This window comes from Gossypium hirsutum, chromosome D11, assembly GCF_007990345.1.
Source record: "Gossypium hirsutum isolate 1008001.06 chromosome D11, Gossypium_hirsutum_v2.1, whole genome shotgun sequence".
Taxonomy (NCBI): Eukaryota; Viridiplantae; Streptophyta; class Magnoliopsida; order Malvales; family Malvaceae; genus Gossypium; species Gossypium hirsutum.
The window spans coordinates 3,679,253-3,706,248 of record NC_053447.1 but is presented as its reverse complement, the minus strand read 5'-3'; the positions used below and the strand labels follow the sequence as shown (position 1 = coordinate 3,706,248).

At 34.3% G+C, this 26,996-nt stretch overlaps 4 protein-coding genes across 5 annotated transcripts; 3 read left to right on the top strand and 1 right to left on the bottom strand.

Annotated features, from left to right (window-relative positions):
* The first annotated feature begins 5,383 nt into the window (after positions 1 to 5,383).
* On the top strand, positions 5,384 to 7,710 carry LOC107912031 (transcription initiation factor TFIID subunit 14b). Its single transcript, XM_016840060.2, is given in 8 exon segments — positions 5,384 to 5,696; positions 6,073 to 6,161; positions 6,250 to 6,471; positions 6,540 to 6,625; positions 6,628 to 6,663; positions 6,666 to 6,725; positions 6,807 to 6,928; positions 7,297 to 7,710. Coding segments are annotated over 8 exon segments (816 nt in total). The 5' UTR covers positions 5,384 to 5,591; the 3' UTR covers positions 7,393 to 7,710.
* Positions 7,711 to 10,580: 2,870 nt separating this feature from the next.
* On the bottom strand, positions 10,581 to 15,149 carry LOC107912032 (filament-like plant protein 5). Its single transcript, XM_016840065.2, has 6 exons — positions 14,956 to 15,149; positions 14,714 to 14,844; positions 14,380 to 14,599; positions 11,909 to 14,300; positions 11,600 to 11,663; positions 10,581 to 11,258 (listed from the first exon to the last, which is right to left on the bottom strand). The coding sequence occupies exons 2-6, from the start codon at positions 14,834 to 14,836 to the stop codon at positions 10,800 to 10,802; spliced, it is 3,258 nt and encodes a 1,085-aa protein (XP_016695554.2). The 5' UTR covers positions 14,837 to 14,844; positions 14,956 to 15,149; the 3' UTR covers positions 10,581 to 10,799.
* Positions 15,150 to 18,895: 3,746 nt separating this feature from the next.
* LOC107912033 (60S ribosomal protein L8) lies at positions 18,896 to 20,299 on the top strand. The gene is made up of 2 exons (XM_016840066.2): positions 18,896 to 19,427; positions 19,838 to 20,299. The coding sequence occupies exons 1-2, from the start codon at positions 18,988 to 18,990 to the stop codon at positions 20,178 to 20,180; spliced, it is 783 nt and encodes a 260-aa protein (XP_016695555.1). The 5' UTR covers positions 18,896 to 18,987; the 3' UTR covers positions 20,181 to 20,299.
* A 15-nt stretch (positions 20,300 to 20,314) lies between these two features.
* On the top strand, positions 20,315 to 22,784 carry LOC107912034 (peptidyl-prolyl cis-trans isomerase Pin1). 2 transcript variants are annotated; one of them, XM_016840067.2, is made up of 3 exons: positions 20,315 to 20,424; positions 20,915 to 21,177; positions 22,422 to 22,784. In XM_016840067.2, the coding sequence occupies exons 1-3, from the start codon at positions 20,396 to 20,398 to the stop codon at positions 22,544 to 22,546; spliced, it is 417 nt and encodes a 138-aa protein (XP_016695556.1). In that variant the 5' UTR covers positions 20,315 to 20,395; the 3' UTR covers positions 22,547 to 22,784. The 2 variants fall into 2 exon arrangements, with proteins under 2 accessions (XP_016695556.1, XP_040961491.1); XM_041105557.1 differs by lacking the exon at positions 20,315 to 20,424 and adding an exon at positions 20,806 to 20,824.
* Positions 22,785 to 26,996: the final 4,212 nt, after the last annotated feature.

Sequence of the window (26,996 nt, the reverse complement as noted above, 5' to 3'; positions counted from 1 at the left end):
GATTACTAATGCTTTATTAATACGAGATTTGACCCTATTTTCAGAATCAACAGTAAAATAATGAACAACTTCGTTAAGTGTAATACAAGAAATCTTCGAATAAATTTTAATGTGATCTAAAAGTGTTCCTCGTTATGAAAATATAAAAACCTTTAGATGAATAATCCTGTATATAGGCGAGCTCTTCTTGGATTCAAGTGGTAGATTTGGTGAGTACTTTTTAATAATTTTACATAAGTAACGCACTATATTCAACAAATTATTTATAAATTAGTATACGTAGTTTTGACAAGTTGGATCTCCATTGTATTCATCATTTTTCAACTATCAATAATAAAGGTAAAGTTAGAAAATTACTTTAAGGAGTTAGGGATTGTTGAGAGTGTAAAACTGTTGTACCAGTATTTGTGTATAGTTAGTTAGAAATTAAGTAACAGTATGTAATTAGTTATAGGATTAGTTACATTTTATGTATATATTTACTGCATCTTTTACTTGAAAGAATTAACAGTTATTCATTCAATTCTTTAAGCTTCTTTCTTAACATGGTATCAGCCTAAATCTTTTTCTTTTTCTAATCATCTTTGATCTAGTTTTCTTCTTCATTATTCTCTTCTTTCGTTTTTTTCTCTTCATGGCTAACCCTTCATCTTTCACTTTGCCATTTGGCCATCCTCTTTATTTGCATCCTTCTGACATGCCAGGGATGATTTTGGTTTCTCATCAGCTCACTGGGACAGAAAACTATTGTGTTTGGAGCAGGTCTATGCGTATCGCCCTTCTTGCCAAGAATAAGCTTGGTTTTATTGATGGTTCATGTTCCCGTGATGACTTTGATGCTGATCTAGTGCCTCATTGGGATAGATGCAATGCTTTGGTTCTCTCTTGGATCCTTAACACTGTCACTCAGGAACTCTCTGCTGGAATTGTTTTTGCGTCCAATGCTGCCATTGTTTGGAAGGATCTTCAGGAAAGATATGACAAGGTTGATGGTTCTCGTATTTACTATCTCCATCGTGCTATCTCCACTCACACTCAGGGAACTTCTTCTATTTCCACTTATTTTACTAAGCTTCAATTATTTTGGGATGAATATGATGTTCTCGTTCCTTCATCTACTTGCGATTGTGATCTTATTCGCCGAAATGCTCAACTTCAGCAACAACGTCTTTTTCAGTTTTTGATGGGTTTAAATGAAACCTATTCTAATGTTCGATCCCAGGTCCTTTTGATGCAGCCTTTGCCCACAGTTAATCAGGCTTACTCGCTTGTCATGCATGATGAAACTCAACGAGAACTTGCTTCTCCACTACTTGTCTCGGAACCTACTACTCTTCTTAGTCAGCAATCCTCAAATTCTTCGGTTTCCAAGAAGCGTTCTGATTTGTCTTGTAGTTATTGTAAAAAACGGGGTCACATTCGAACCGACTGTTATCGCCTCAATGGTTTTCCTGCCGATTTCAAGTTCACCAAGAAGAAATCACCAACTGTCAATCAAGTTGTTGTTCCTTCTTCTGATTCTTCTGATATGCCTGCTTCTTCACCATCTATTGTTTTGGCTCCTACATTTACTGCTGAACAATATCAACAGATCTTGGACCTATTACACAAGAATTCTTCTGTGCAAGCTGTAGCTCATATGGTAGGTATATCTCATGCATCTGACCCGATTCATTGGATTCTTGATACTGGGGCTTCTAATCACATGACTCATGCTTTTAATGCTTTAATTCAACCTGTTGCATGTGCTAACAACTCTTTTGTTAAATTGCCTACTGGTAACACAGCCACCATTACTTATATTGGTACTCACAACCTTACACCTCATTACACTCTCAAAGATGTTCTTTACATTCCCTCATTCAATTTTAACCTTCTCTCCATTTCTAAACTCACCAAAGATCTTAATTGTTTTCTTTCTTTTTATCCTACATTTTGTGTTTTACAGGACATTTGCAGTGGAAAGATGATGGGGATTGGTAAAGAACAAGATGACCTTTATCTACTTCTCCCTCAACCCTCCCCAACTCCCACTTCCCTACCCGTACCTCTTCATGTACATTCTTCAAATGTTACTTCTTTATCTGTTTCTAAGCATGTTGATTACCCTCTGTGGCATGCTAGACTTGGTCACACATCTTTTTCAAAGATGAATAAAATACGTTTTTTACATAATGGCTCTGTGCATTCTCATAACATTCAAACATGCACTGTCTGTCCATTGGCAAAACAAACACGCTTACCTTTTCCACAAAGTACTTCAAGGGAATCAAAACCTTTTACTCTTGTCCATGTCGATCTTTGGGGCCCTTATCGAACTTCAACTCATTCTGGCCATAGATATTTTTTAACCATTGTTGATGACCATACTCGAATGACATGGATATATCTTTTAAAACTTAAAAGTGATGCCCTTTTTTACCTTAAGCAGTTCATTATGTTAGCCAAAACATAGTTTTCTGGAATTGTTAAAACTGTTCGCACTGACAATGGTCATGATTTTTTTATTAAAGAGTGTACTTTCTTTTTTCAATCCCTTGGAATCATTCACCAATCATCTTGTGTCCACACACCTCAGCAAAACGGTGTGGCCGAACGTAAACACCGCCACCTTTTAGATGTTGCCCGAGCGTTAAAATTTCAATCGCATGTACCTGTTAAGTTTTGGGGGGATTGTGTTTTAACAGCTTGTTACTTAATTAATAGGTTACCTTCTGCAATGCTTCGCTGGAAAACTCCTTTTGAGCTGCTGTATAATAGGCCACCAAACCTTTCTCACCTTAAAATTTTTTGTTGTCTTTGCTATGCCACAGTAACCAATCTGCATGACAAATTTTCTCTCAAAGCTACATCATCCATCCTTATGGGTTATTCTCAAGTCCAAAAAGGATACATCCTGTTCAATCCTATTTCCCAAAAATTTTTTGTTAGCCGAGATGTTCTATTTCATGAATCTGTCTTTCCTTTTAAAACACCCTCCAAAGATCAACCCCTCTTTCCCTTGGATGTCAATACATTTGGTTTTTTGCATGATCCTGATTTTCTTCTTACCACTTCAACACCATTACCACCACCTTCCCCCCTACTTCCTTTATTTCTCCTACCCTACCAACATCTTTCTTACCCTCTTATCCTTCTCGAAGAAGCACTCGAATCACTAAACCACCTATCTGGATGCAAGATTACATTTGTCCCAATTCTTCATCATCTTCTACTACTGCACAAGGTCAGTATTCTATCTCCAACTTTATAACATGTCATCACTTACCCTTACATACTCAATGTTTCGTTGCTTCCATCTCTACCACCTCTGAACCTCGAACCTACCAAGAGGCTATTCAACATGCTTGTTGGAAAGCTGCGATGTAACAGGAAATTCAAGCTTTAGAAGCAAACTCAACTTGGAAGGTTGTTCCACTCCCACCAGGAAAACGTCCCATTGGCTGCAAATGGGTTTTTCGAATCAAATACCATTCAGACGGCACTATTGAACGCTATAAAGCCAGATTAGTGGCTAAAGTCTATAGTCAAAAGGAAGGTATTGATTTTTAGGACACTTTTTCCCCGGTTGTTAAGCAGGTTACAGTCCGAATTGTTATTGCTCTTGTTGCTTTATTTGACTGGCCTCTCATTCAAATGGATGTCTATAATGCATTTCTTCAAGGTGACCTTCATGAAGAAGTTTACATGCACTTACCTCAGGGATTTGGCACTCCAGGGGGCAATCATGTATGTAGACTGCTCAAATCCCTTTATGGATTAAAACAGGCTTCAAGACAATGGAATTTGAAGCTCAGTGAGGCTCTCATCAACACCGGTTATGTTCAAAGTAAGCATGACTACTCTATGTTCATCAAATCGTCTGGTAGCAAAGTTGTTATTTTGCTCATTTATGTTGATGATCTCTTGATCACTGGGAATGACAAATCCTTAATTGAAGACTTACAAGCAACTCTTCCTCAGAATTTCAAAATGAAGAATTTGGGTACTCTCAAGTATTTTCTTGGCATAGAAATAGCAAGATCTAAATAGGGTATGATTATGAATCAGAGAAAATATGCTCTTGAACTTATTAATGATCTTGGTTTGACAAATGCAAAGCCTTCAAATACACCATTGGAGCAAAATTTAAAAATGACAAGTCTGGAATATGATGCAGCACTAGACATACACGATGCAGATACAAAATTAGAAGATGCAAGTATATATCAAAGATTAATAGGAAGACTCCTATATCTCACCAATACTAGACCAGATATTGCATTTGGAGTACATCACCTTAGTCAGTTTATGCAGATCCCGAAGAAGGAACATTATGAGGATGCTTTGCGTATTGTGAGATACATCAAGAAGAATCAGGGTAAAGGTATTTTTCTTACAGCAGAAGGAACGACAGATCTACATGCATATTGTGACTCTGATTGGGCTTCATGCAACATGACTAGAAAGTCAGTTACAGGATATTGTGTCAAACTGGGAAATTCTTTGATTTCCTGGAAATCCAAGAAACAGAACACAATATCTAGATCATCTGCAGAAGCAGAATACAGAAGTATGGCCAACACAGTTGCAAAGCTAGTCTGGTTAAAAGGTTTATTAGCTAAGTTGGGAGTCAAAATTTCAAAACCGATGTTGTTACATTGTGATAATCAAGCTGCCCTTCAAATAGCTTCAAATTCGGTCTTCCATGAAAGAACAAAGCACATTGAGATAGATTGTCACTTTATTCGAGAGAAAATTCAAAAAGGTGACGTGGAAACAAAGCACATCTCAACAAATGAGCAAATGGCAGATTTACTCACTAAAGGATTAAGCATTCCTCAGCACAAATACTTAGTGGCCAAGTTGGGAATGAAAGACATTTTTCATCCTCCAACTTGAGGGGGCATGTTGAGAGTGTAAAACTGTTGTACCAGTATTTGTGTATAGTTAGTTAGAAATTAAGTAACAGTATGTAATTAGTTATAAGATTAGTTACATTTTCTGTATATATTTACTGCATCTTTTACTTGAAGGAATTAACAGTTATTCATTCAATTCTTTAAGCTTCTTTTCTTAACAGGGATAAATCATAATTTTATAAAATTAAAATGTAATTTTATCATTACACTAAAATGTGATTTTATAAAATTTTTAGGGATTAAATAATAAATCTACCATTCTTGAGTGCCAATACCGAATCGTTTAAAACAACTATTAGAGCTTTCATCTCAGTATTGGATTGATAGGAGAAATATTTTTGTTCTATTAAAATTTTAAAATAACTTTTTTATTTGATTCCATTAAATGTTTAAGATATTTTTTTATCCATAAAACAATAATAAGATATTTTGGGAATCTAAAAATATTATTTTATAATTTCCTTTTGCGCATATGGCTGCTGACGTGGAAGAATAACGAAAGGAAAACGGCCCACAACCACAATTTCTTCTTTCTTTCCTCCATTGTTTCGACTCACCAAAGAAACCTAAAACCCCAACCCCCCCAAACTCAGAATTGATCAAAAAAAATCCCTAAATTATCGTAATTGAAGGTGAAAAACGACCCTTCCTTCGCTTCTGGGTTTGATCCCACTTCAACTGTCTGCTGAAATGCCTCAGACGGCTATCGAAGCGCAAGTTGAGGATGGTGGGTCTGCTTCCAAGCCACAGCGCATCATCAAACTTAGCAAAACCACTGATGATAGCGACAAAAAGGTTCTCTATTTTAACTTCTTCAATTGTTTTTCGTGGCATTTATCTGCATTTCCTACTAAAACAACGTTCCAATTTTTTTCTTTTGGCTTCTTTAAGTTTTTGGTAAAATTATTCCATTTGCATAGTAGGAAGTAGTAGCTGTCGTTTAATGCTGCATTCTTTTTCTGTGAGGTTTTTAATAAGTCCATGAGAACTGAATTTACTATTCCTAAGTAAGAAAAACGATAATTCTGCTTTAAACATTCGAAAACAATAACTGGGAAATGTTGTAACTGCCATTTGATTTGCTTATTGCTTAGAAAGATTTTTCCTTTCCTGTTGAGCTCTATCTCCATTATAATGACATTGTTTGTTTTGTTTTCTGATCATTTTCTAGGGTACAAACAAGAGAGTTAAAGATATTGAGGTTTGTGTTCCAATTGTTTATGGAACTATTGCTTTTTATCTCGGTCGAAAGGCTAGTGAGTAAGTATGTTTTTCATTAAATAAACATCACCCCCCCGGGTTTTAATCTTGTTTAATAATACTAAACAGATTGATCTCCTTCGATTAGGTCGCAATCACATAAGTGGACTGTTTACGTGCGTGGGGCAACAAATGAAGATCTTGGAGCAGTGATAAAGCATGTTGTATTTCAACTTCATCCCAGTTTCAATAACCCTACAAGAATTGTTGAAGCACCACCTTTTGAGTTATCAGAATGTGGTTGGGGTGAATTTGAAATTGGCATTAGCATTTTCTTCCATAGTGATGTTTGTGACAAGCATTTGGATTTGTGAGTTGTTTATTTGGTTGCTCACTTGATTTGATGCCTTGTTTACTAACTAGGCTCTGTATTTGTAGGTATCACATGTTGAAGTTGTATCCTGAAGATGAATCTGGCCCACAGTCTACCAAGAAACCTGTCGTTATGGAATCATACAATGAGATTGTTTTCCAGATCCTTCTGAGTGTTTCTTTGCTCGTGTGCAAATCATCCAGCTGTTGTTGTGCCGCGGATGCCTGCTGGGTTTAGTTTGCCTGTTCTGGGTAAATTTATTGGTTCTGCCTTCTTTTTGGACATTTGTTCGTCGAAAATTTTCTTTAAGATTGGTTCGTTTGTTTCTGCAGCACCAGTTGAAAATACAAATGAGAAGGGAAGGGGCGATACCAAGGATCATCCACTCAGTCAGTGGTTTTTGAATTTCTCAGAGGCAGATGAATTGTTGAAACTTGCCTCAGCTCGTCAGCAGGTTGGAATGGCTTAATTGCTTTTCATATTAGGAATTAACTTGGTTGAGCTGTTGTGACGTTTTCCGTGCTTTTATACTACTAGTTATGAATAGGCATGCCGTTTGCTTATACAGACGTCTAGCCAAATGTACAGGTTAAAGCATCTTTCAACATTACTTTTTTTGTAGATGTCTGTCTTTCCCATGTCCTGTCAATATGAATTGTTGAGTCACACTCTTGGCCTTGATAGTGTGTCTGCTCCATTAGCTTTCGGCCTGACTTACAGGCTTTTATGTGTAATCATGCATGTTTTGATATTACTATTTTATTTTTCATGAACTTGTGGGACAAAAGACAATATCTTTTGACAGTTTATACCACGTGATAGGTGCAAGCCCATATTGTTAAGCTGAGAAGAGAGTTGAGTGTGATTGATGGGATGTCTCAACCTCTAAAACCGGCCTCCAGTTACGAATGTACATGATGATCATGGTAGGTTACCATCGGAGTTCATTTGTTGGGTTTCTATTATGGATGACAGTGTGAACTGTGATGAAGATGTAGGGATGTGGATATTAGATGTATCAACCTTATTTCTTAGATTTAGTTGTAACTCATTTCCTCAAGAGAACTGATTGTAGCTAAATAGTATATGCTAAGTTGTTAACAACAGTAGATGATTGTGTAGCTCATTGTGAACCTATGAAATGAAAGAAAACATATGCAACTTTCTATTTTATTTGTAAACAGTTTACTTGATGTGATTGATCAGGGATTGAAGAAAGATGATGAAATTGTTTAATTGCTTCATTGTAGTTACATATACCTGTATGCATGACTGTTAATTTTGTTTTGCTTCTTTAATTGTTTACAGCATGTATGTAAGTTTTTCCCTCAAGTGGGCACTGTAAAGATTTTAAGGGAAAATCCAGGTTCTTTTCACCTGATATTGGGCTCTTGAATTTGATTTCTTCTAATTAGTGGTTTGCTTGTTGCTTTAGTTATTTGTTCTTCCTTTTCTCCCTTCACTTTTATTGACAAAAACAAAAAACAAAACTAACGAAATGAAGCTCATTTGATCACAAATAGGATGCAAGTGCAATTTGAACTTGGGCCAAAAAAATTGGGAATTTTGTGCTTTAAGGTGATGATCATGATAGTAACATTATCAAATCACCTTGATAATCTTGCAAGTGATACCAAATGCTACCTTCTTCGGCAAAGTTGTGATTGATGGTGAGATAAAGCTAGACTAGAACTGTTTGTATGCCAGGTCAGGTGGGCCCATATCAGTGCTCTTGTTACTGTTTCTGCTTATTTACTATTGAATAGTACAAAAGATTGGCCATTTTTATATGTTTAACAGCCTATATTAGCGTTTTGGTAAATTTAGTTATTCTTTTATGAAATTGGGTTTTAATGCTATAGTCATTATTCATGCCCTGTTCTTATCATGAGAAGAAATTTGTTTTTGTGTTGGGTATGCCTTTGGGGGTAATTTGGGTTTAGTTAATTTAAGTATATAATAAAAACATATAGTAAATATATTTAAAATTAATAATTGGGTGACTATTACTGAAATTTACCCAATCCAGAAGACTTATCCAAAAACTCGCAACGTTTTTTTAAAGAAAACATATGGTAAATATATTTAAAATTAATATTTGGGTGACTATTATTGAAATTTACCCAATCCAGAAGACTTCTCCAAAGACTCGTGACTTTTCTTAAAGAAAAACAGCTCAATTTGAATCAAAATAAGCAGTGAAACCGTTAATGCCCCCCATTTCATCCCTCTATGCTTTTCTTCTGAATTAGACCTAGATACAGAAAATAACATAGTTAAGAAAGAATTATGTGTTTCAGTTTGAAGGGTTTTTTCTTTCGGGGTTTTGGGTTTTCTTTGTTTTGATTTTCTCCATTTTGTATTTTACTAGTTTGGTGCCTACACGAGTTTATCCCAACAGTATGGTTAAAACAAAGTCATTTTTAAGCAACTTACTTTTGGCACTTGTAATACTTGGCATAGCCATTTGCCTGATCATTTTAACATTTGCAGTCACCATAGAATCAATATATGAACCAAAACACCAACAACAATTGATACTCAAAATCCATTCAATCACCATGTCAGGCCTTAACGTATCCTGTTTCTTAACCGAGACAAGATGGAACGTAACCATGTTGTTCGTGAATCGGAACAGCATGTTAGAGATGTCCATACACAGTTTCGAGAGCTCGTTGTATTACAATCACAATAACCCAATTTCGTGTGCTGCTGTGGAAGCAATGCACCTTGGGCCAAAGAAGCAAAGGCTAGTGGAAATGCAGTTCAACAGGGCTCAATGTGGGGAAGAACAACCATATGTTAATGATTGGGTGTTGGAAAGGATAAGGAAAGATGAAATTAAAGGGGAAATGAGCTTTGTTGTAGGGATGAAATTGAGGGTTTTGTATCGAACAGGTATATTGGAATGAAATTATAATTTGAATCCTCATTGTCCTAAGCTTCATATGCAGCTTGTTCCAAGTACTGGTAATGGTGGAATCATCTTTGAACACCCTAAGAAATGCTTAGTCACACCATTAAATTCTTAGTTGATTCTATCATTGATTTTTTTTTTACATGTATTGGTCGATTATTTTTACTTGGAACAAATTTAGAAAGAACTTTTTTTCCAATTTAACCACCTAAGAAATTATATTGGTGTTTATATATTACATTTAAATAATGAATTCCTTATCTAAAGCCTTGTTGATGTAGGAAATGATTAATGAATAGCGTAAACAATTGTTTTGTATTGTTTCTTTTAATTGTTCTATGCTTAAGGGTGAACAAAAAATCAGTTAAACCAAATAAATAAAAACAACTGAATTAATTTAACTAAAATTAATTAATTAATTTAGTTTGCTTAATTAATTTAAATGTTTATTTGATCAATTATTAATTTTGGATATCTAAATGTTTATTTGATCAATTATCGATTTTGGATATTTAAGTCTAATAAACCATTAGGTATTATATAAATCTAACCCTATATCCATAGGGAACCTAATAGTCAAATACTCAACATCCAACTGAAATCAAAATATACATTAACCCAAAAAAACTCTAATATAACCCAATCATAAAATAATCCAATCTAATCTAGAGGTGTGTATAAGCTGGGCCGGGTTGATGCCTAATTTCAAAAAAAATTTCAAGCCCAAGTTTATTTTTGGGTCGGCCTGATTCACCCAAAAAATTCATTTTACTATTAAAAAAATAATGAAATATTAAAAATATATTTTAATAATAATTTTAATTTTTTCTCATTCTTTTAAAATTAACCCTTAATATTATAAAGAAACAAAATTACAAAAAAACTAAATTACACAATGTATAAATGTTGGGTGTTAATTAACACAATTCAAAAATGTTGAGGGCTAAAATTACACTTATGCCTATTTTAAAAGTTACCAACTTATCGTCATTCGAGCTTCGTATTTTTATTCAAACTTTCAAAATCTTTTCAGCGACGGAGGACCAAACCGTTGAACAACTCTAGACAAAACACACAAGCCACTGACATACAAACGAGTAAATATGATTTGGAGCTGGGAAAAATATTATTAGTTGCCTACTCAGATATTACTCGTAAGTGCCAAGATCTTTTTGTGAGAGAATTGCAGTTAATTATAAGGGCATATAGATCTGCCATTTCATTTCATCATTACTATAATTTCTACAATCTGCGAGTTCCGATCAGAACCCCAACTGCACTCTGAGTGAAAAAGAGAAAGAAATAATATCTAGGACAGATGGGGCCAGCCGAATTGCTATGGCAAATTCAGAGCCTACCATATATCCCATAAACCTGGAAATCTATACAAAAGCTAGATGGCACAATTCTACTGCTCATTCTTCCCTTCCAATGAAAAAAGACGACCAAAACTATGTAAATGTTTCTCTCGCTCAAGAGTAGAAGCAGAGAATGTAGATTTGGTACGCCTGTGGCTGAGGTGAGACAAGCTCGTCAAAGAACTCGATGAAAGATTGGGCTCATTATCAAAGGGACTTGGTGTGGAATGACTATAATGCAAGGAATCCTCACTCACAGATTGCACATCAGCAGAAGCTACACTGTCTGTCTCAATGCGATCAAAATCATCGATGTGGTGAATATCCTGTGCCTTTGAACCACTATGATTCAGTCTGCCTTCTGCAGAATTTTCACCCGACAGCTTGTCGCTGTGATGAGTCTGGTGGTTCTCTGTCTGAGGGTGCAAAGATTGCAACTGCCTCCCAAGAAGATATATGGTCTCCTGGCATGCCGCAAGCTTTTGTGCTGCGTCTTTTAACTCTCTTTCCTGCCAAGAGAGAGAAAGATAATTTCAGCTAAAGCTTTCAAGTTAACAGTCATTCAGAGAGCATCAAGGAATACTATAATCAATTAAAAGATATCTCCAGCCTTTATATGATGATGAACAAAAAAATAGGACAAGCGAAAAAAGTGCAATCAGCCCTAGAGATGAGAGGATAACAAACATTCTAGACAATAAATGTGCAAGAGAAAAGCATATCAGTCACCCCTAGATGCGTTAGAGCAGCATATCTGAACAACCATCAGTTGATTATACGTTTTATTGCTTTCTTGATTAATATTTTCTTTGAGTGGGTTCTCCAACGAAGTTACTATCATGCTACATACCTGTTTCATCTTCATTTCAGAATCTCCTATTGCTGATGACGGACAGAAAAAGGAGGCCACATTCCTTTAACAGAATCAGAGTATTTAGAGAATGTTAGAAGACATAATGCTACACAAAAAAAACTGATGGAGCTTACAGTGCAACATCAAAATAGCCAACAACTTCCACATAGTAGTTTATCATTTTGGAGTGCTTTTTAGTTCATTGATTTAATAAATTCCCTTTTTTTTATTAGGTCAATTGATTGCCTGTTAAAGATTATATGTGCTCACTGTATCATCAAGCATTATGAATAATTAATCACTTACCTTTGCACTCTGTCCTCAAGATCCTCGCATCTAGCCAGCGCATCCTGATGGCCACGCTTTTCTTCTAGTAGTTCATCATCTAACTTCGCTGACTTTTCTTGCAGAAGGTTTACCTCAGCTTCTAACTCTTGAGCACGCAATTCCAGTGACTTGTAAGACTCAGTCATACATTTTAGCTGAGTTTCAGCGAGACTGTGAAGATTTTGAGAGGAAGCCAACTGTAACTTCAGTTCAGTTAGATCATTCTCTGTTTCCTGCAGCAGCAACTTAACATTTTCAAGATCTTCGGTGCTTCTTGCAAGATCCACTGTGATATTTTGTTTATCCAACTTCAGCTGTTCCAACTCTTTCAATAAGCATGAGCATGATGTAGCACTGGGTTGAAAACTTGGATCGGAGATTCTAATTACCTCTGAATCAGGACAGGAATGACAAAGATGACACCCTCCGCCACATGCATGTTTCAATGGGTTATCTTGTACAACCTTATTCTCTAGCAAAGCAACCTTGTCTATGCAATGATTATCGCTGGCATTTCTATCATAATCCATATATCCCAGGAAACCAAGATTCAGTCGATCAGCTTCAGCAAAAACATGAGAAAGTCTTAAGATGAAGTCAACCAAACCCTTCTTGTCAAATACAAATTTATCCACAAAGGCAGAGAAGTCATCTAACTTTTTGCTTAGCCTATGGCCATCAGTAGGAGGGTCCTGAACTCTCATTGCTTCTCTGCCAATAGATAGTACAACCTGATGAATCTGAGATATTGCAGATGCCAAATTTTTCTTAGTAATGTTCTCTTCATCTAAGAATATCAAACTCTGTCCAGATACATCCTTTGGATCAGAGGGACCATGACCTGCTTGAACTCCTTCATATAAACAGTGCTGAGGCAGAGAACCTTGTATTTCCAGAATAGCACATTTGATATCCTCCAAAACCTTCCCCAAATTCAAGTCCTTAGTTTGAGACTCAAATATCAAAGAAATCATCGACCGAAGCTTTAGGAAGGGCAGATTTTCCACATCCTGCTGAAGCTCCGTTGTTGAGGATCTTGCACTTGAAGAACCCTGCTTTGATGATGGACTAAAACCAAACTCCTGCACAGAGAAGAGGTCCTGATCTTGGACAGCATTGCGTGATGTATTACCTTCTGCTCTATAATTCCCATAATTACCTGGATGGCTTGAAACATCATTAGCTCCACCAGCATCATTTGGCAGACATGCCAACTTCTCCATCTCCAAAAAGTCGTCCATCAATTCCAAGCAATTGGGATTCTCTTGCTTGTGAACTTTATGGCTACTCTTCTGCATCCCCAAATGAGAGATATCAGAGGTCACCGGTAGCAAAGATTCAGCTGAGCGTCCTTCAACATCAACCCCATCTTCAGACATGGAAGTGATACTAGGTGCATTGCTAGCATATTGACTTGAAAGATCGCCGGCACGGTGCCCGATGCTTGACTTAGGGGAGCTTGTTTGATTATTAAGGGCCTGTATTTGTGCTTCTAAGCTCTTGACCTTTACACTTGTCTTAGCACACATGTCTCTGGCAGCCTGCAGTTCACTATTGCGACTGGCCAAGGCTTCTTTAAGCATCTTTGTTTCCTCTTCCATCTCCAACAAACGCATAGTAAGATAATCAATCTCTTTTTGGGATTGCAGCAAGTTGCCAGCAGAAAATTCCATCTGTGGAGACAAATTCGGGTTAGGATTCTTAACCGCATTCCTTTTTGATTGAGGTCCACCAAAATCTCGGCCAAAATGATCAATTTCTTGCTTCATTTGGGCCAATGCAGCTGGCCCCGGCAACCTCTTACGAACAAGGCCACGTAATCTTTGACACTCCGCCTCCAGTTTAGCAATTTTGCGAACACTCGCTAAATGTTGCTTGTTTGCTGCTTCTGCAGATCTTACACTAATATTCTTTTCTTCGTTGCGAATTTCGAGCTCCTTAGAAACCATATGTAACTCATACTTGAGTGAGCTTATTTCCTTCTCACGTGACATAAGGTTTTCCTTAATAAGTTCCATTTCAGCTTCTGCTTTAGATTTTTCTACCTCAATCTGAACTATCAAATTTGACCGCTCATGCAACGAGCTTGAAAGCGCTTGGTTTTCAGCTGCTGCTCTCAAAAGCCCTTCATCTAATTCAGCTATTTTCGCTTCAAGACCGAGCTTTACTTTGTCCCATTGTATAGTTTTGGCTAGAACCACATCATGAAATTTATGCTCACTTTCCTCTTTCACATTCCTTACCTGTCTCATACACTCCTTAAGCGCACCATCTAAATGGGCTGCTCGATCCTCTACCGAAAGCTTCAAGAGAGTAAGATTTTCAAGTTGTCGTTTCAACGCAAAAGCTTCCGCATCCGCCTTTTCCCATCCTAAAAAGTACATGAAAGCTCTCAAATCATAACTCTTAATGGTAGGATTAAAGAGAAAATTAAAATTTCCAACCCATACCTGAAACAGCTTCCTCAGCAACTTTAGCATGTTGACTAATCAAACCATCCTTAGACTTGATCTCTGTATCGGCTTCAGATAGTTTCCCTTTCAAATTCTTTACTTCATCCTCACATAATCTAACTTGATCCTTTAACTTTTTAACTTCATCCTCTAACCCAGTCAAATGTACGTAAGATTCCATGGATATTTGAACATAATTTACCTTCTTACACTTTTCCTATCAGTAAACAGCCAAAAAAAAATCCAAACTCTAAACAATTAGGAACAAGGTCCATAAATGGTTTCATTTTATAGCATTTTTCAAGTGAAAAATAAAAAGAAAAAGAAAAACCTGATCTCCAAGAGATGCTAAGGAAGACAAAGAAGCACTGGTTCCATCAGATACAACCGCCTGCTTGTCAGTTCCAGTCTTTTCGGAAGATTTCTTCTTCCATGGCCATCCTCGTCGGTCCATTTCAAAATCTATATTATAAACAGAAGAAAAAAAGAACAAAACTTAAACTGAAATTTAACAAAAATAAAATTAAAAACTTTTTTCACAACGAAATGGAAGAAGAACAGAATTGAACTTACTGGAAAGAAATGCAGGGTATCGGTGATCAGTGAACTGGAATTGATTTAAAGAGTTAAAAAATCAATCCCGAGAAAAACTCGGTTTTTTTTTAATTTTTAATTTCTTTCTTCAGAGTGTGAAGAGAGAAAGAACAACAGAGACAAGACAGAGAGGGGAGCGGGTTGGCTTCACTTTAAAAACGCTCCCTGAAATGGGAGAAAAAAGCGACGGCGTATTGACCTTTTAAAAAGCTGCCAAATTGATTTTCGTTTGATTTGCGAATTTGCCCTCCATTGGACAGGTGGCAATGTATTATGGGTTACATCTCCGCTCTTCATAGGTGGAGTACGATGGTGCAGTTAGGTCTATGAAAAGCATCGTGTTACCGCATTTGGGTGGACCGTTTGCCTTGCGCGATCGAATGAATTCAACGGCCACGATTGAAAAGTCCTTTTCCTATACGGCAATTTCTTTAAAATTAATTAGTTGGATTTGTTTGGGAGACCCGATTGGGTAAAGTAATCTTTGATTGGTATGGCCAAATCAGTTTTAGATTTAATAAATATTTTAAATTTTTTTAGGATTCAGAATTACAATGTGTAACATTCAAATGTGGCATAATATTGTGCAGAAAGAATGATTATATATATATTGAATAACTTTAACTTTTTAAGAGTTAACATGTAATTTGCTCTTGAATTTATCTAAAAGTATTTAAATTTGTCCAAAAAGTACCTAGCTGATACTTGAATTTATCTAAAAAATTATACTTTTTAAAATTAATTTATATTTTTAAATTTTTTTTAATTTATGTTCGTTACGTGTCATATTTAGAGGTTGTCACTATTACTATAGATTGGTTATCAATATTACATCAGCACAAACTGACAGCGTTAGTGCAGAAGTGCTAACCTAAGTGACGGAAAACATGTTCAAGTATCAACTAGATAAAAAAATTAAATACTAAATAAATATTTTTGAATAAATTCAAAAAGCAAATTACATTTTTGTCCTATTAATTGTGATAATTTATTATCCAAATTCAAGGTTTATTATAATAAATACGCGAATCTGAAATCTATTTCATAATTTTAAAATATTAAAATAATTATGCGGATACCTTAGTAGAAAAACTCTAAATATTTGGCTTTTTTTCCTCAAAATATCTGGCAGTTTTTTTATGCCTAACAAATATGATTATCTGGTTGACTAATCTCTTATAAATGTGTAGTAAAACATTAAAAGAATAAATATTTAAAAAAACACCATAATAATTTTTTAAAATTACTCGTGAAATAAAAATATATATATTCTCAATACACTAAATATTAATCCATAAATTAATATAAAAATACTTAATTCAATATCTTCAAAATTTACAAATATTTAATGTTACCATCCTTGTGTAATTTTATAGAAAATTGTTGTGTGGGGCTGTCACCCTTTTACCGAAATTGTACATTAATATTGACCACATGGTTGGTACAACTCTCGCTAACCTCTTTGTTGCTTCGAAACTATGGTACCAACATTATTATTTCTAATAATTGATTTGCTAAATATTATGAAACAAGGTAAGATAAGTTGTCGCAGTAGGCAAGAGTTGCTTGTTTCTCTTTTATTTCATAACCAAAAGTTGATGGATATTTAATGCCTTTTATTTTACCAAGAATGTACCTAACACATGTTATTATTTAGAATTAGTTATTCAGATAACATGCAACCTGTTTCTATTTACATGGTTTCATGATAATTCAACACACAGGGTGGGTTTCGTACGTATTATGAAATTTCCACATCTTTACTCGTACATAACTAGTGTTGGAGTCCTCTTGATGCGAGGCACGAAATTAAATTATAATATTAGGTCGTAGACCTTAATTGCTACCAAGCCTAGCCCCAACAGCTGAAACATTTGTGCTACTTTGGATTCTCTATAATTATAAATATACTAAAATGAATGGGTAAAATTGTCAATATAGGAATATATAAATTCGAGTGCGCTGAAGCGTATTATTCTCTTATTTATAAATTAGGAGTAATTTTGCACATTGTGTAAAAAAAAGAATATATATATAAATATATATATAAAATAATGATAAGAATATAAACAAATTTGGAAGAAATTTAATCCAATAACACCATGGTAAACTTGGCAAAGGTCAAGGTCCCTGATGTTGGAGGCTTAGGTTTTACATTCACCATCCATCCGCAGTTGTAATGTGTGGATCTTACTCTCATTTTGAGTGTATGTCATATGTGAGCTTTATCTTGGTTTTTGTCTATTGTGGATTGTATTGGTTGGATTCTACATTGTATTTGGTTAGATATATATTTGTACTAGTGAAACTTCAAAAAAAATTTTTTTTGATTAAGTCAATTGATTGATCTAAAATTGATTTAGTTGTGTCTGTTCTTAAACTCTAATTTAATCGGATCGATTTTTTTGTAAATTATAACAGGTTAAGCCAATTTAATAAAAAAAAAACTAATCTGATTGAAATAATCGTTTTTTACCTAAATTTTAAGGCACTTTCATTTTGATTACTCAAAATAAAATTCTTGCAATTTCATCACCAAACTTTTAGGGCGATTTCATTTCAGTCACCCAATCGTTAAATTTCTAACTACAATTAACTTTACACACCACATTATACTTACACTTTCACTTTGGTCACCCAAAAACTATATTTTTTTTAAGTATTGGTTGAGGTAAAAAAAAAATCAATGATTAAAGTGAATAATGATAGAAACTAAAATAATACACAAAATTTATCAAATTGTACTTGTTTATTTCATTGCTAAAAAATATATATTTTTTAATATTGAAATTTTAAAATTCAAAACATTAAAATGTAAGTTGTTGATGTCAACCAATTTAATGCCATAGTATTGAAATTAATTAATTTAATCTCTTCCTACATTTAAAAAAATCAACTCAAATAACTCATATTTAATGATTGCCTACAAAACTTAAATTTCTTTTAATTATATAATCTTGAATCTTCCATGTTAAGCTAAAAGAAAAGAAAACCACCATTGCAACTTATTAAATTATTTGCTTGTTCTTCGTTTGGATAAAGAAATGATAAAAAAAAATTATGAGTTTTGTTTGGCATGGAAGATAAAATTAATTAATTAAATTAATTGTAAGGTTTTTTTCTTTGCTTTTAGCTTAGCATGAAAGATTCAATGTTATACAATAAAAAAAAATTGTATTTCTTAGACAATTATTAAAGTTGAGTTACTTTAATTGATTTCAAGTTAAAAACATAAAATAAAATTTAAAAATTTAGAAGGAAATTAAACTAATTAATTTAATTAATTTTAATATTTTAGTAACAAATTTGTTGACACTATCAAGGGATAACATTTTTCAATAACCTATTTAATTGATTTTGATGCTTCAAATTTTAAATTTTAATATTAAAAAAAATTAGAATTTTCAGCAAAGGGTCAACAAGTATAAATTGAAAATTCTTTTAAAGAATTGTTTTAGTTTTTATTGTTTTTTCAATTTAATACTTAACTCTTTTACCCTGATCAATACTTAAAAAAAGCTATTTTTTAAATGATCAAAATGAAAATGATCTAGAAGCTAGGTGACCAAAATGAAAGTGTAAACATGATGTAGCATGTACAGTTAAGCACTATTAGAGATTTAACGCATGAGTGACTAAAATGAAAGACACCTTAAAAGTTGGGTGATGAAATTGCACAGATTTTATTTTGAGTGACCAAAATGAAAGTGTCATAAACGTTGGGTGACTAACTAAGTAGTTTACCCAAAAAGATTGAAAAACTAAGTTTTGGATCTTTACAAACATATACAATAATACAAGTCTATCCAAAAGAAATTGGGCCAAAGCCACTGATTTTGGATTGGATAATAGCAACAACCCAATATTTTCTCTTAGCCCAAAATCAAATTCTAAATATAGTCGCTGTACATTTTCGGTTAGATCCAAATCTCTTACCTTAAAACCCCATTTAACTAGTCTCTTCTCTTCCATCAGCCGCCTCAACGAGAGAGGTCTCTTCATAACCACCCAATGGGTCGTGTCATCCGAGCTCAACGTAAGGGTGCGGGTTCCGTTTTCAAGTCCCACACCCACCATCGCAAGGGTGCCGCTCGTTTCCGCAGTCTCGACTTTGGTGAACGGAATGGCTACCTTAAAGGTGTCGTCACGGAAGTTATCCACGACCCGGGCCGTGGTGCTCCCTTAGTCCGCGTCGTCTTCCGTCATCCATTCCGTTACAAGAAACAGAAGGAACTGTTCGTTGCTGCCGAAGGCATGTACACTGGACAGTTCGTGTACTGCGGTAAGAAGGCTACTCTTATGGTCGGGAACGTGTTGCCTCTTAGATCTATCCCTGAAGGAGCGGTCGTTTGCAACGTCGAACATCACGTTGGTGATCGTGGTGTTTTCGCTAGGGCTTCTGGTGATTACGCTATTGTAATCAGTCACAATCCTGATAACGATACCACCAGGTCTCAGATACTTACTGTCTTTATTTGGATGTAGTGTTGATACATTTTTATATTGTTTCGGTTATTGCTTAGCCTTATGTGCGAATCTAGAAAGAACATTGATACAATTGGTGGATACAGAGGGTGCTTAATTGTTTACTGGATTCCGATTTCAATCCAGTATTTGTGTTAGAATTCTATGTCCTGTGTTCAAATGAGGTTTCACCGCCCTTTATCGTGTGAAAATTTAATTGTCTAATGTGTTGACAATCACAGGCTCTTGCATGTGAAATTCAATACTCTTTTTGATGCGTCCATGGTTCACTGCTAATTTTTTCTTAAATCGTTGAAATTAGGTTGTTATGATTGATTATAGACGGACATGGAACTAGTTGTTTTGGCAATGACCCTGTAGTGTGTAATCTTTACAGGATCAAGCTTCCTTCTGGTGCCAAGAAGATTGTTCCGAGTGGGTGCCGTGCAATGATTGGCCAGGTTGCAGGAGGTGGAAGGACCGAGAAACCTCTTCTTAAGGCGGGCAGCGCATACCATAAGTACAGGGTGAAGAGGAACTGCTGGCCTAAGGTGCGTGGTGTGGCTATGAATCCGGTTGAGCATCCCCATGGTGGTGGTAACCATCAACACATTGGTCATGCTAGTACTGTTAGGCGTGATGCTCCTCCTGGGCAGAAGGTTGGTCTTATTGCTGCAAGGAGGACTGGTAGGCTCAGAGGACAAGCCGCTGCCACCGCAGCCAAGGCTGATAAGGCTTAAGCGTACGCTATTACTTATTGTTTTAGTTCTTTTGGCATTTATATTTAGGTTCATTTTGTTTGAATTTAATAATGCTTGTGTTTTCAATTTGGATAAGTTATTTCATCACTTTATGCTAATGTTTCCGATCCTTGGTTCTCTTATGTAACCTTCCATAATGGTGTTTACCAAAGCACTTGGGTGTTGGGGAAACTGTAAGGCCGAGATGGTGGCCTATGGAGCCCGCATCGTACATAATTTTGTAGTAAGATTTGATTGGATAAATCACTAACTAAAACTGTGGTTGTTTAAAATGGATTGGATTAATTATTTAGATCGAGATTTGATCTATATATCAATATAGAGGATAGGTTGAGGTAAGCTCATTTTGAACTGTGGTTAAACTTACAATAAAATTGAGTCTATTAATCTTTTATGTTTTTAGGGTAAATTGAGAAAAAAAAACCAACCTTAAATTCACTAAATTTAAAAATTAAAGTCAAGTTTAATCACCATCTAAAAAAAGAGGTAAAGACTAAATTAAAAAATATAAATATTAATGATTAAATTTGTTATTATACTTAATTAAATTAAATTAAACTGATTTTCATAAGCAACGAGAGGACACTTTAGAAGATAATACCCAGTTTTTCTCTACGACTAGGGTACATGAATGAGGACTTGCGAATACACCGTAGCTTTACACAGTCTATATATAGCAAGTTAGTAACTTCCTTTCCCCTCTTTGTTTTCAGTCTCTTAAAAACTGCAAAGATGTCATCATCAACAGCGGCCAATCAAGTGAGGGCATCTCACATACTCATCAAGCACCAAGGCTCTCGTCGTAAGGCTTCTTGGAAGGATCCAGAAGGTCGCGTCATCTCCACCACCACCCGAGACGCCGCTGTCTCACAGCTTAAACTTCTCCGCGACGACATCGTTTCCAACAAGGCTAAGTTCGACGAGGTTGCCTCTCGCTACTCCGATTGCAGCTCCGCTAAACGTGGCGGTGATCTCGGTGAGTTTGTTTGACTTGATTGCGGTGCAGAAGTTGAAACTTTCTCTGCTGATTTAGTTTTTAGATATGAAAATAGAGTTCTCCGATCTGGAACTATGTAGTTTTTTTCTTTAATTGAATTCTATATTCTGTTTGGTTGCTTAGAAACTTGTAAGAAGCTGAATCATGGCAGGGGAAACAAGATGCTTTGAGTCAATACAAGTATTGAAAAGTTAGTCTCAATTGAGTCATATAGTTATGGGTTTGTTTAATGAGACACTTTGGTTACTACTAGCGTTTCGCATACTTTGTAAAAACATAGTTTTGAGGTGAAGTGGATTACTGAAATTAGGGTTTCAAGTCTTTAAGATATTAGACTTTTGGGATCCCTTGCAATCAGAGCTGTAATTGTCAAGTAGGTTGACTCAACAGATTGTTGCTCAGTTATTCATCGGCTTAAGAGATATCCAATATGTTAATAACTGTAGTTTCTTGGTTAGTTTGCTTCTGTGTTAATGTTTTGCTTTAAAGTATTAAAGACTTAATTGGTTTCAATGGCTGTGCTTTGCTTTGCAAGTCAAGATTTTTAACCTGGCAAACCAAATTACCTGAACCATTGTTTTGAGCAATTGAGATATTGCCTTTTATTTTACTTAAAACACCAGAAGCTTAGAAATTGTTTGAACCAAAAAAAAAAAAAAACCCTTAGAAATTGACAACATCCCTTTACAGCTGGCTTTCTTTGTCTTTTATCTGCTATCATATCCATCCTCATGGTGGTAATATTTCAGCAATTGTCTTACTAAGTTTAAGCCTTTTTCTGGTTTTTTTTTTTTTACTGTATCATGAGCTTCTTACAAAGAAACTAAGATAAAAGTGGACTTTCATGCATATATGAAAATGGATACTTTAAATTTTATTAAGAACTCTTCTTCATTCTTATTATTGATGGAGTTTTAACTACATGATTTGAACCCAAGGTTCCAAGGAATACTAGTTCTTCCACAATGGAAGTTAGCCTAATCTTAAATTCTAGCACATTTTGCAATTATGGTCATGCTGTATATGTTATTCGTTATTCACATCGGTTACTGCCAATCCATTAAAATATTGAAATTCTAGTGCAATTTTCTTTAACTATATCCCACAAGGAGTGTGCCTGAACTCAATTCTTATTGTTAATTATCTGTGACCTTTAATTGGTTTATACCAGCATTAGGGGACATAATGCAAACCAAAAACCTTATAGAAACTTTTTGGTGCAGGTCCTTTTGGTCGAGGCCAGATGCAAAAGCCATTTGAGGATGCAACATATAATCTTAACATAGGCGAGATAAGTGACATTGTGGATACTGATAGCGGTGTTCACATCATAATGAGAACTGGTTGATCATTAGTGATGGAGCCTGGATATCGTGAGCAATTAGTTCAGTCTTCGCGGACTATTCTATCCAAGAACATTCTGAAATCACTTCTGATAATGCCTATGGCTAATTTCATTGAACTCTTTTTGCTTGAGAGTGACCTAAATGCATGGGATAATTTGGTTGCTAAAGCATTTAATTTTTGAACCTTTTTGGTTTTGGTGTGACAGTTTATAATAAATAAAAAAAATTTGGTGAACTAAATTACTCTGCCTTCTTCTCTTCTCTTCTCTTCATCTCCCTCTCTAACCTAACGGCCGTGTATGTCAATAATTCTATACACCAGGTCGTTTCATGTGGAATTGCTCTGTTCTAATGATGATTTAATTTTTTGCAGTTTTCTTGTGTTAGTGTGTGGAACTAAGGACTGAGGAGATTTTATGTGCTTGATAAAGGCCTTGTTTCCATTTTCTAGGCGCTAATGCATTTTGTGATTTAAAGGTTCACGTCTTCATTATCTTTGTTCCAGTTTTGCATTAGAAAATGAAGGAAAATACTATAGTCAAAAATGAAATTTAATCTTTGTATTATAGAACCAACTAACTTCATATTTTTAAGTTTGATGATAATATTAGTGGAATCTTTTTCTTTTAAGAACATATGTTTTGTTAGATTTTAACTCATCTATTCCGATTTTAGAAATCCACGTCGGTTTTCAGATAGCTTTTATGAACGATGTTTTTCATTTTACTTGTTTGCATAAATATTAAATTTCAAATTATTCAATGACAGGTTAATTAGGTACAATTTGATTAAGAAATTATTAATATACTTTTTTATTAAATGTCTGGTATTATTTTAATAATTTTTTTGTCTTTTCATATTTTTATATAATTTTAAAATAAAAAATTTAAAATTAACATATTTAGGAATTAAATTTGTGATTAATAAATTTAGAAATGATTTTTTATTACTACACCATTAAAAAATTTTTAAGTAGCCTTTTTAAAAAAAATAACTTTCATTCTAAATGTGTGGTACTTATAAATATATATATATATGCTAGGATTTCTAATATTATATAGGTTAAAAGGACCTTTTTGGATGAGTGTTTAACTCTAGTGCGTCGCATTTAGTTTTTTTATCTCACACTACAGTATCTAAACTCATTATCATGACTATTTTTATACTAATCGCAAGTAAACAACTACCCATCTTTAAGAGCCAAAATTGTCAGATTGTCAAAATACATACGTTTTTAACTATTTCAAATTTGGAACTTATCAAAAATGGGTTTTACATTTCTGTTTTTTTTTTTGGGGGGGTAAAAGCTTGAACTCTACTCCTAGTTGTCCAACCAAAGGACCCAAAGAAAGCCATCCATCTTTTCATGTCTAAACCCTTTCTTAGTCAGTTTACTAAAAACTAGCATAATTAGAAATAGTAATAGTATAAATTTAATCTAAAGCAAATATTTACAAACAAAAGCACTATTACTTTCTTCCTATCTCTTTTTTATTTTTATTTTGTCACGATTCCATTTATGAAATGTTGTAGTTCATTGTTTGGAATCATGGAATATCTTAAGCTGTGGATTGCCTATTAATCTGCTTCATACACATTCCTTGAACCTACAGTCTTGATATCCTCAATGTCAACTGCTTGGATAATTTAGTGGGTTGCATACAGCCATATAGCTATATATATATACATGTCTATCATTGTATTTAGTAATTAGGAAATTTTGTATCCCATTTACTACTCCCTAGAATTTTATGTCGGTGGAACCCTGAGAGAGATCAAATCAAACTAAAAGCTAAAAGACCCATTTCTTTCGCATCGACATAAATTCAATGCGGTGACTGGTTAAAGCTGAAATGAGCATTTGTCAACATGGCATCTCTAGGTTCCCCTAAAATGATGATTTTTCTTGACTTGTTGCTAAGTGAGAGCTTCAGCACTACTTAATCATGAGACAGTAGGTGGATGAAGACGAAATTCAACAAGGAAGAGAATCTTAATTGAAAAAACGAAAGGTCAAATCTTAAAAATGGGGCATGTTTTGGTTTGTTGTGTGCTATGATTGAGCATCATTTGCATTGTTTTCCAGAAAGATTCTTTGTTTTCGTCAACCCTTTTCACTAATTACCATCCAAATTCTCTCACTCACTCAAACCTAAATCATTCAGCAAAAGCATCTCTGATTTTTGTTTCTTGGACTTGGGTATCAAACGTTGGAGATTATTACATTTTCACCATCAATATTTTTAATATTCACCCACAACATAATCATTTAAAGTTCTCTGTTGATACCTCAAAGATTCGAGAACTATTATATATCTTTTTTCAAATTTTAAGATCCGACTCCTAACAATTATACATTAATTTAATTTGTTTATTACTTAATTATATCTCCAAGAAAAAGGAAAAAAAAATCATATAGCATGAAATTATTGGTAAAAGATTTTTTTAGTCCCTCACAATTTCGAAATTGAATAAATTGGTCCCTTTAAAAGGATCAAAGTCATTTAGTCCTGTCAATTTTGAAAGTAAGTAACTAAGGACAATTAGTCAAAACGTTAATGTCTACTGTCCATTGTACATAATTTTAATTGGTATAATAATAAATTTGGCCATTGATGTTTACATAATCTGTCAATTTGGTCTTGATTCTAAAAAACCAACAAATTTAGCCTCAACATTTACACATTTACATAAATGTTGTGAGTTAAATTTGTTAAATCATGACAAACTTGAAAGAATGTGTAAAATTTGGGGACTAAATTTATTATTATACCAATCAAATTTATATACAATTGATGAAAACAATTAATGTTGTGATTAATTATCCTTAGTTGGTCACTTTCGAATTTGACAGGGATTAAATCACTCCGATTTTTTTAAAATAACCAATTTACTCAATTTCAAATTTGAAAAATACTACAGAATTGTTCTTACCGAAATTATCCGATCTATATATTTAGTTTTGTTGCATGCATCACTTCAAAGGCCTTAAAGAGCTGAAATGTGTTTCCAATGAACTTTGTCAGCAGGAATTTCTAATCAAAGACAATTCTTTAAATTAGTTAGGTTTGTAAAATCTCAAGTAAGAAAAGGACAATACTTATAAATAAGGTAAGTTATTTTACCAAAAATAATAGTTAAATTATTAAAATAGTCACTTTTGTTTTCCTCAGGTTACATTTTAGTCACTTATGTTTGAAATGTTACTTTTTAATCACTTACGTTAGCATGTTGTAACATTTTAGTCACTGAGTCGTTAATTTCCATTAACAATGTAACGGTAAGCTGACGTGGCATGTTAAATCATTATTTCAGACAAAAATTTTAGGTTAAATTATACAACTAGTCCCTATATTTTTTTCGTTTTGAGCAATTTTTTATTTCTTTATTTTCCATTCTCTTCTACTTTTCTATTTTCCTCAATTCTCCATCTCTTTTAACATAAAAGGAAAAAAATTAAATTGCTCAAAACGAAAAAAATATAGGGACTAATTATATATTTTAACCTAAAATTTTCGTTTGAAATGATGATTTAATGTGTCACATTAGCTTACCATTACACCATTAACAACAATTAATGCTCAGTGACTAAAATATTACAACACGATAACGTAAGTGGCTAAAATGTAACATTTCAAACATAAGTGACTAAAATGTAACCTAAGGGAAACAAAAGTGACTATTTTGGTAGTTTACCCAAAACAATAAGGTAATTAAATTTCGGTATGATAATTATCAATTATTCTTTTACATATAATGCAAATTTTTATTATAATCATTTGATGATTAAGTGTTTAATCATTTCGTTGAAAGTAAAAAAAAAAGGCACTTGTTACAGAAAAAGGTAATTAATTATCTCTTAATTATATGAAAAGTAATTATTTAACTTTCATTATGGAAAATTAATGTAGGTTTTTCTTGTGACTTGGTTTTATTTATGTATGGAACTAAGAAGCTAGCGATGGGAAGGCTGAACATGAGCAGGGTTTAGGGTAAAAGAAAATGTGAATAAAGGCAATTACAAGGCATGGGCAACAGGAGCCATGGTGCCTAGCGCATGCTAGACAAGCCATGGACCCACCAATCTCCACACCACATGCTCAACATTGTATGATCAATTTCTATGTGTCTTCTGGGGATTTTCAATATTGGTCTTACTCTTATCTTCCATCGTGTTTGGTTGCCGAGAAAATCTAATAATGCATCAATAGTAATATATTAATCCAGTCGAGAAAAAGAGCCCATTTTCATTCCCAAATTTCTTTTTGTTCATTATTTTCATCCCATTAGTGTTATGATGGTAGCATGTTATAGTTATGTTGTAGGGTTGGGCAGACCAACCACTATCGTTCCAAGGATATCGATTATGAAAAAGGCTGTTAAACCAAGCTTTTTTGCGTTATTTTTTGCTTAGCCTGCTGCATTAACAAGGATATTTTAGCCTCTATATGT